The 10,457-nt window shown below is 37.4% G+C and overlaps 1 protein-coding gene across 2 annotated transcripts; it reads left to right on the forward strand.

Annotated features, from left to right (window-relative positions):
* The first annotated feature begins 3,604 nt into the window (after nt 1–3,604).
* On the forward strand, nt 3,605–7,218 carry LOC126190789 (RNA-binding protein spenito). Of its 2 annotated transcripts, none has more exons than XM_049931335.1 (2): nt 3,605–3,734; nt 3,841–7,218. In XM_049931335.1, the coding sequence occupies exon 2, from the start codon at nt 3,901–3,903 to the stop codon at nt 6,190–6,192; it is 2,292 nt and encodes a 763-aa protein (XP_049787292.1). In that variant the 5' UTR covers nt 3,605–3,734; nt 3,841–3,900; the 3' UTR covers nt 6,193–7,218. The 2 variants fall into 2 exon arrangements, with proteins under 2 accessions (XP_049787292.1, XP_049787293.1); XM_049931336.1 differs by having other exon boundaries at nt 3,611–3,745.
* Nucleotides 7,219–10,457: the final 3,239 nt, after the last annotated feature.

Here is a 10,457-nt window from a genome sequence, read left to right on the forward strand (position 1 = left end):
GGAAGAAGTGACACAGAACAAGGCAGAGGGCTAACTTTGGACCTTCATATTTGTGTACCAAAATTGTACAGGTTTTTGCAGACATCCTTTTGTTTACCTACTCCAAGAACACTAAGGAGCTCGTTGCCAAATTCAGAGATTAAACCAGTTATTAATAGCTTAGTGCTTGATTTGCTACAATGAAAAGCTGGAAAAATGAAACCAGAGGAAAAAGTTGTATCTGTAGTATTCGATGAAGTGTGTCGTAAGTCACTATTGACCTACAGTGCACAAAATGACATATTCTAACGTTTTCAGGAAACCCCTGCAGAAGTTTGTTGTGATCCAGAGTTAAATGAGAACCACCTATGTACCTAAGTCATGGTAGTGATCGTCAAAGGTCAGTACTTAAATTTTTATCGAATAATAGTTTATTATTTGTCGCGAGAAGCAATGCCTTAGGAGATAATAAAACATATGTTGACTAACATTTTGGTTCAAATTCAGAATAGTGGTCTATTACCTAAAACTGTAGTTTGTGATCAAGGCACAAATAATGTAAAAGTGAGAAAACTCTTAGAGAGTAACTGAGAAAAACCATTTATTGAAGTGAATTGGGAAAAAGTATTCATTTTCTGTGGTGCACCTTACTTGCTCAAGTCACTGAGGAATAATACAAAAAAATACGACTTTCAGTTTGAAGGAAAAGTCTTTGGCTGGTTTCACACTGAAGAATTTTATAAAAAATAGTTCAACAATTGTACCTAGAATTTGCCTCCAAACTTCCAAAACTATACATCACACGTCCTCCATTCTCCCCAATGAGGGTTTGTTTAACAGTTAGTACTCGAAGTCACGCCATTGCCTATGGTGTTCAATTACATGTGAGATTTGGTTCCTTGCCATCCTCAGCTGCTATTACAGCTGATTTCATTGAAATGTGTGTAACCTTTTTTCACATTTTCAATTCCTCAAAATGTAGCAACACCAAACTGTACAGGGAGCAACTTTTCAGTGAATCTAAACATTTAGAGAAACTGTTAGAATTTCAGGAAAATTTAAAGCAGTTATGTGTTTTTAATAAAGGAAAATATCTACAGTGCATTCAAGGTTGCATTGATAATATGACTGCTCTAAAGCCTTTATTGTCAGAATTAATTGAAAGTTTTAATTTTATATTTTTTTTACTAGAAGACTGATACAGGATTCTATTGAAAATGCATTTGCCAAAGCAAGAAGGAAAGGTGAGAATATTGTTACCCCACATGCATAAAAAGTTCGCAGTGCTTTTAGGACAGTTATGATAAACAGCTTGGTAACCCGATCATGAAGTAGTAACTGTGAACTCGAAATTATACAATATCTTATAACACAAAAAGACTTGCAGATAAGGACTCTCACTATTTGTGTCAATAAAAAGTCTAGATGAAATGTAGCCACTGAGCTGAGGACGCAGTAGATGCTGCACAAATAAAGTCATATAATTATATTATTTGTTGGGCCATATGCAGAATTGTGCACAATGCAATTACCATGACTGATACCTTTTGACATATTGGTAAAAAGTGTGGATCAAGCAAAATATTTTTTCCCAATGAATGTTGGGAAATTCTTGTCTTCTCCATTGTCTAACATTTTTGGGAGTCATTTCAGTAATTTCTTATTTGAAAGAACTGATGGTGTTCCAAAGAAATTCGTCCATATACTGATGCATCAGTATGCTGCTGTAGATGGTGTTTGAGAAAGTTGTTTCCTCCTAACAACCAACAAATAATTACAGTTTAGATTAAAGCACACGCAAATAAAATAAACAACACCTCGAAAACCTGATCATCTGAATAGAATACCAAACTGGAGAAAATTATGCGTTTGTTACCAAATAACTTTTGTAATATTTCTAGTGTAAATAGTGATTTAGTCTATCACATCTAGTTCTCTGGCAAATAAAAGTGTTTATTCCACAGTACCTCCACTATGTCAAAATACACAACCTGTGGTTCAGCAAATGTCGTCTTACACCCATTCATTTACGAATCAGAACTATATCCAAGGAACTCATACTCATATTTCATGCAAGGCATTACATGCTAGCAGATGATAAAAATAATGTTATAATTTCGAGCTGCTAGATGCAATAGCTATGTGCTGTCCTGTATTGCACTACTGCATTCTTATGGAATTTTCTGTTATTATCTTTATACATTATTTGTTTAAAATGCCCTTGATCCTAATTAAAATCCTATGTAAATACAACAGTGGTCATAGTTGTAAAATGTAAACATTCACGACCGGAAATGTCACAGTTAATAAAGGTATTATGCCATGGTCAAATGGATATCACATTAAAACTCATTCAACCAGGGCATAATAGTCAAGAATATTTTATTAACTGTCAGTGGTCTCTGTGGTACAGTCATTGAATAATGACTATTCTGCGCAGAAGTACAAAATTTGCTTACAAATTTAAGTACCATACCACTAAATGGAGCGTTATATTTCTAGCATCCGTCTCAAACATGGATGTTTCCCAGCCATTTACGTAGAGTCGTCGTATCGGATACACCTTCTTGTCAGTGTGTAGAAGAAACAATTGGTGATATAAATCACATATTTCAGTGTACATGCTGTGAGAAACCAGTCTCAACTTTCTAAAGGAACTCATAAGACTAGGTCACTGATAGCCACTTTGCATGATCGCAGTTCTCAGAGACACAACCAGGAGGACCTACAGCACCATATCCAGAGTTACAGCTAAAGAAAGACACAAAAATTTAAACAGAAATGTTAGCATTTAACTTAAGAAAGTAATTAACAACTGAGGGGTTAGTTGTGAATTGTATCTTTGTAATATAAGTACAACAATCTCGATCTGAAGACATATAGGAAAGGAGAAGAAGAAGAAATGTTATCTTGACAAGTGTATGTGTGTCAATATCATTTGAATTGCGATGGCTAAAAAGTTTGTATGCTAGAAGCCAATAGAATAAAAAATTACAGGATCTTTGACCAACAGTATCACAATCCCGTATAACTAAAAAAAGCACTCCTGTTGAGACGAAAATGTTATTTTCCGTTACACCTTCAGTGTAGTATTGCATAGCATCCAGTACTTCATATAAAAATGCCTTACGTGCGTGTATTGCAATGATAAAGTGTTTCCGATTGCCATATATCGCAATATTATTTGCAAATTAATGGGTGCTGCCATGGTATCTCGCATACAGATATTACACTCTTGTATATATGGCTCAAAAGTATTACAAAATTCATCTTACTCATTCGAAAATTGTTATCGAACGATGCGATTCCTACGAGATACCCATATTTTTTCCCAACATTTGTGGGTCCATTTCCTTTCCTTTCTTTTCGTCCGTCAAAGTCACTATAATCTCTTTGACTAAAGGCTTGACAACTACATTAACTCCCGTAAAAATAAGTTCATTTGTCGCCAACTTTAAAATAGATCTCCAGCTGCGGGGTGTGGAAACGGTTAACATGACGCTAATGACAATGGTGCGGGGGATGAATGTGCAAGTAATTCATGCCTTAGGAGGCCTGGCGTTACACTGCCTTCGTTGCAATCGATCTGGGACATTGTTTCTCAGATAAATGTCGTCTGTGACACCTTCGTGAATATTTGGCATCGTAGGGACGCTGGAAGGAAGCGAAAGTAGTGCCTATAATTAAATATGTGTGTGTTGTTTGAGTGTGATTTGTGAGAACGGATTTGATTATCAGTTAAGGAGGTGCATCTGGTATGCTTTGTGTAAATATTATTGTTTACGGTGACCATAATAGTGTAATTTGAACATCAAAATGCGCGCATGGATACACGTAGTATAAAAAATCGTTGGTTTCCAGGTTAGTGCCGTTCGGTTGAACTCGTTTTGTGAGTATTTGGTGTGAAAAAGGTGACGAACTATGAAGAGGAGTTCGGACCGGGATACACCTCCAAGAAGCAAGAGATCAAGATCGAGTATTGGGAGGTATGACGATAGCTCCGACGAGCGGATTACACCAGAAAGGATAAGAAGAAGAAGTCGCGGCAGATCTCCAAGCCCCAGGGGTCGATACCCCTCGGAAAGCTCACACAGAGACGATTATGGACGATCAAGAGATGTGTCAGAGAGATCATATCCTAGTTATAAGGTTTTATGTGTTAGTGCATTGCATCCGAAAGCTAGTGACGACGTAATTAAAGATACATTATATCGTGAGTATAAAAAATTTGGTGAGCTGAGTGTAAGGATATCACATGATCTTGATGAGCGAGTTGCATACGTCTGCTTTAGAAGTTCAGAAGATGCTCGTGACGCTAAGCATAGTAAGCCTCGAATTATTCTCTTTGATAAAGTGGCATTAGTGGAACCTGTGTATGATAGCAGAAGTTCAAGCGATTTATATAGAAGAGGACCAAGCAGGCAGAGAAGCATTAGTCCTGAGTATGACAGATACTATCATCAGAGATCACGATCTCCGGGACCAGAGAGGCACAGACAGAGTGAAAGCAGTAGGTATGAGAGATCATATGGTCCACCTCCTGGTATTCCTCATCGTGAATTTCGTAGAGAAGGCCCCCCTCCACCACATCATGATTTTATGAGAGCACCAGTGCACCATGGCCCACCTCATATTCCTCCGGGTCCACCACATCATTATGGTCCACCAAGGCATATGGTTCCAGGAGGTTTCAAGCCCCATCCCCATTTTGAAAAATTTGAAAACAAAAAAGATAAATTTCCTAACTATTTACATCACGTTCCTCCAGAAGATGATCCTCTAGCCACTAGAACATTGTTTGCTGGAAATTTAGAGATAAACATATCTGAAGAAGAGTTGCGTAGGATATTTGGACGTTATGGCATTGTGGAAGATGTTGATATTAAACGTCCACCACCAGGAACAGGCAATGCGTATGCATTTGTTCGCTTTCAGAATTTGGACATGGCACATAGGTCGAAAGTAGAACTTTCTGGTCAGTATATTGGAAAGTTCCAGTGTAAAATTGGCTATGGTAAGGCAAATCCAACAACTAGAATTTGGATTGGAGGTCTTGGTCCTTGGACATCAATATCCCAGTTAGAAAGAGAATTTGATAGGTTTGGTGCCATAAAGAAAATAGACTATGTGAAAGGAGATACAAATGCATATATCCTTTATGATTCTATCGATGCAGCTACTGCTGCTGTCAAAGAAATGCGTGGATTTCCCCTTGGTGGTCCAGAACACAGATTACGTGCAGATTTTGCTGATGTAGTGCCTACTTACACTAATTACAAACCTAGACCTTTTCCTGAAGAAATACCGGCTGGGGGAGATTTTAGGAACAGAGTTCCTGGACGTGATGAATTTGGAAGCTATGAGCCTGTCTATGAACCATGGCCTGAAGGTGACTTTGGTTATGGACCACCACGAGGTGGTGGCTTCAGGGGAAGAGGTATGCCATGGCATGATAGAAGGGGTGGAGGTAGGGGAGCATTTCGTGGAGGTGGATTCCCAGCTGATACTTACAGTGCTGAATGGACAGGTAGACGACCATTGCCAGAGATAGAGTATGATATGCCCACTCAGCCGAGACGTGCAGGTTCTGCTGAACCAGGGGTTGACAGATCAGGTTCCCACTCCCCACGAAGACATTCTGTTGAGAGTGATTCTGGTTCAGACGGTCGTAGAAATGGAATGCTAGGTAGTGCTCGAACATTGCCTGAGCTTGCAAGGAAATGTGTTGCAATGTGGCAGGGTGCACTAATCTTGAAAAATTCACTTTTCCCTGCAAAATTTCATTTGACTGATGGTGACACGGAAATTGTGACCACTTTGCTAAAAGATGAGGAGGGGAAGAATCATCTCAGAATCACACAACGCTTACGCTTAGATCAGCCAAAACTAGAGGATGTATCAAAGCGAATTTCATCTTCAAGTTCACATGCAATTTTCTTAGGTTTGTCAGGATCTACAAATCAAGTGGCAGCTGAGGATACTTCTGTGCAGACTAGACCGTTGAGAAACTTAGTTTCGTATTTAAAACAAAAGGAAGCTGCAGGTGTTATATCCCTTCTCAATAAGGACACTGAGGCTACTGGTGTATTGTATGCTTTTCCTCCTTGCCCATTTTCAACCGAGTTGTTGAAACGAACAGCCCCAAATCTTTCAGAGGAAGGACTGAAAGAAGATCATTTAGTTATAGTAGTTGTAAGAGGTGGAAATGCATAATGTACAACATTACTCCATGTAAAAGTTTGACAGTTTCAGATCTTGCTCTTTGCTTTGGCATATTGTTGGTATATGCATGCTGAGGCTATCATGAAAGATTATCATTTCATAGTATCTTGTGCTCTATGTAGATCTTTCTCAAAAAATTAATGGCATATATGTGCTCATATTATGGTATTATTATGTACCATTAAGACTTAAGAACTCTGGCAGCTCAACAGTGACTGCTTAATATAGAAATCAGCAGTGGCTAGTGTGTTTTAAAAACATATTTACAATACCGATATTGGTAGTGGTGAAAACAGTGCAGTACATAGGAGCCAGAGTCGTATTGTTGTGTAAGAGTTGACCAAGTTTCTTTTTCTTTTTTCTTTCTTTTTTTTCATGTTCTGTTTTTTGTATTAGCAGCTTCTTCAGCATAGGATAACGTAGTTTGTATGTTACATGTTAAATTGTAATATTAAGATATATTATTTTGTTTTACTTTTTTATTTTTTTTCGGTTATATCTCTGAATGTATATTTTCAAACCTTAAATTAAAAACCTGCAAGCAATTCTGCACACATCTAGTAAAATTTTGTGGTGTAAGATGTCCAAAGGTACGGGGTAGAGACATAATCACTGTACGCATAGGCTAGATGTTGTGGTTCATATTAATTAAATTTTTGTGACAGATTGTGGAGTGAGTATTTGTGTGATGTGGTAACATAATTGATTTGATACAGAACTGTGCCAAGTGCTGTGAGCTGCAGTTCAGTGAGACATTGTTGGACCCTGTATCTTCATCTATCTAGTGTTTTGTGTTAGTGCATTGTGGCAAGTGTAACAGTGAATGTGTAAACAGTTGTTACAATGCTCAGCTTGAATCACGTATTTGTCAGTGTATTACATTTCCTCAAAGTAAAAGTTATGTGTATTTCAGAGTATGAAAGTATGCTGTAACATTTAACCCTGAGCAAAGTGTGAAGTGTGTGTGTGTCTGTGTGAAACCCAAGAATGTGACAAATAGAATTTCTTGCAGTCCAATTTCGAATTTATCATTTACCCTAGTGCCTCTGTTTTGCATTATCAATTAAAGTGGTCTTGTGTGTGCACAAGTGGTCAAAGGATGAAGGCATGGTAGTGTTATAACATTTTGACTCCAGTTTACAGTTAAAGCAATGAAGTTAGCTCATGGTGATAGTAGGTGTTCAATGGAAACCATCAGTTTGTGTACCAGTGAAGTGCTAGTAATTCAAAGTGTTGGTAGAACTTCCCTGTCTAAAATGTTACCTATTGACAAAAGTTTCGCTCTGTTCCCTAAGTGAAAGAAATTATTTGTGAATCATGCAAAAGTGTTGGGGCTTCAAAATTATATTTTGCGAAGAACTTCAACATGGTGTAGGAAATCTTAAATAATGGGTGAAACATTCAAATGTTAAAATTTTGGGAGTTTTTGTTAGATTATCTTCTCCACCTTAAAAGACCCCATATAATGCACATAGAAATGCCATTTTTCAGTGCTGTAATTTGAACAGTTTAACAGTGGTGTGCACACACACTCTGCTGTCATACCTTGTTTAGTGCCAAAACCAGAAAACAGTCTGCCCTCCGTCATGTTGTTTTAAAATGGTGAGAAAACAAACCTTGGTGAGTGTTTCACATTATCACCAGGTGATTAGGTGCATTCTTCAAGAAGGTGACGGTGAACTTCAGTGTACCTTTCAGGACAAATTAGAAGATGGTGGTATCAGCCATTGCAGGTGAGTTGGACAGTGCAGTACTGACTTGTTTATTCTGTGTATGGGGATTTTCAAGTCATTACTGTAGCTGTGTGTTGTCCTAATGCTTGTACTGTTCTGTGTACACGGATTATAGTGTTGTTTTACTTACTACTTGTTGTATTTGCAATACAAAAATTGCAGATGGTTTTTCATTTTGGGGTCTCACAAGTGCGCTGCATTGAGGATGTTCTTTATTCAGGAACAACTGTGAATGGGTTGTGATACATATATTAATTAAGATTATTTTTCCTCTACGAGGTTGGAATGATGCATACATAAGGACAGTATATGTTTCATATGAACTTAAGCATTCATATGTAAACTATATCAATTGAAACAAATCTAAAATAAGTGTTTCATCATGAAAGTTTCTTTTTCTTTTTAATCATTTTGTTGAAAAATAGAAATTAGTAGCCACATAAAATACATATTTCTCACACTTACCACATCAATCATACATGGAAAACTTCTTAAATGTACACGTATAAAGAAATGTACTTTCTAAAAGTTGTGCTTAGGGATTGGTATTATGAACAGACCTAACATGTTCATTGCCGCAACATTATGTAGGAGCTATTTTTCCATTAGTGACTAATTTTAAGATGTAGTACAATATTTATTAAAAATTAGTTCAAATGCAACTGTTTTCCTACAATAAGTTGACCATTTGCACAGGTACAGCGATGAACGGCTAGAGGTGCGCCTTTGCCACCACATTAGGACAGCCCAGGGGGAGTAGCAGTGAGGGAAGGGTAATGCTACCAGCTTATTGTAAAGCTGGCACCAGTATGTGTTTTGCGCTTATACAAAAGCGGAGGTGACAAATGTAGAAATATTGACAAGTCCTTGGAGACAAATATATTCCAGCTAGTGCCAATCTTCTCCGCTACCAGCACGTGTAAAAACAGGTCAACTTATTGTGGCCAGGTAATACACAGTTATATTGATTTGGGTAGAAACTGCACTTACGTTACAATCTCTTGACTAGATTAATTATTCCATTACCCATACTTTTTGCATCTGCAGGCTCATCAATTGATTAATTATATGTAGAATCCACAATAATGCAATAAATGCACATTATGACAATTTTTTTCTTCCACTAGACCTCATCCACACTGTTATAGGCTATTTGTAAGCACCACAGTCCAACAACTAGTAACACACAAACTTAAAAATAGTTTGTATGGATGCCTGCCATTCAATGGTGAGCCTGTACAGGGTCAAAAGTGAACCAAAGGGATAGTAAATCTTTCCAAAAGATTGCAAAATGAACGGTTGCAGTTTCCAATCAAATAAGGTGCTATAAGACTTAATGAGTTTTAAGTTGAGAACTTAGTGGATTTTATTATTTTGTCAGCTTGGTGAGTGGATTTTATTATTTTGTCAGCTTGGTGCTCAGTCATTTTCCCTCGCTGTATTTTTGAAATTTATTGATCTATCTAATTCGTGGTGTGTTACTGTGGCACTGGAATGTAGAAGATAGAGTGTTAATTGGAGCCCCTGTAGTTCTTTACAGGCAGTTCAACATATGTGCCCAGTTCGTAAATTAGCCCAAGTAGTTGAAGACTATTTCATTCTCCTGCTAATGCAGGATAAGATGATGGTAGTCATGTGGACAAATGAGAAAGGGGGATGAAGTAACTGATTAAGTGGAAATAATAGAGGGAAACATTCCACGTGGGAAAAATAGACTTTGTTTGTGTGTCTATCGACCTGCCAGCGCTTTTGTTTGATTAAGTGGAAAGGTAGATAACAGTGCTACTCATTGTAGCAACTCCTACAGGCTGTTGCGTCATTGAGTAATGCATAGATCGTGACTGTGTCTAGGGGGCCTGGAAGTGACAAGTTGCAATAAAGGTTGTGATATGACAATAATACCCTACTTTCCAACTCATAAGAGGAACAAAGTAGTTCTAATGTGTCTGTTTTGTCTTCCAACAAGTGCTTGTATCCATATTATACTGTAGGTCCCTGTCCAACTGATTACGTAAGTCAGTTCAAAAGTTGCCAGAGAGCAATTGTGTACCAGTTCCAATAAGATCATGATTTGATTGCCTTTAACATACCAAGTAAAGTATTACATTCCAATCAACTTTGGTGTTGAGAATGGCTTAGTATATGGTTTTGATGTGTTTCATTTTAGTTGGTTCATCATGTGTATTGTGTCACCAACCAACATCACATTCCTGCTAAAATATTTTATCATTTGTATCAGTAAATATTTTTAAACTGAAACCTTTCGCTTTGGAATTAGGTTGCATTTGAATGTAATATTGTAATGGTTTTTTATTGGTATTTAGGTATTTAAAAATATTAATTTTAATGGTCGCTTATGCCCTTCTGAAAGGTGCTGACGACCTTGCTGTTTAATGTCCAAGAATAATTCTGTTCTGAATGTCAAATCAAAACACCTTTCAGCTGTGTAAATTTCCAGATGTTATTTTATTGAGCAATATATTATGCTATCTTCAGGCCACTGACCAACGTGTAAGAAGAATC

This window comes from Schistocerca cancellata, chromosome 6 (assembly GCF_023864275.1).
Source record: "Schistocerca cancellata isolate TAMUIC-IGC-003103 chromosome 6, iqSchCanc2.1, whole genome shotgun sequence".
NCBI classification, from domain to species: domain Eukaryota; kingdom Metazoa; phylum Arthropoda; class Insecta; order Orthoptera; family Acrididae; genus Schistocerca; species Schistocerca cancellata.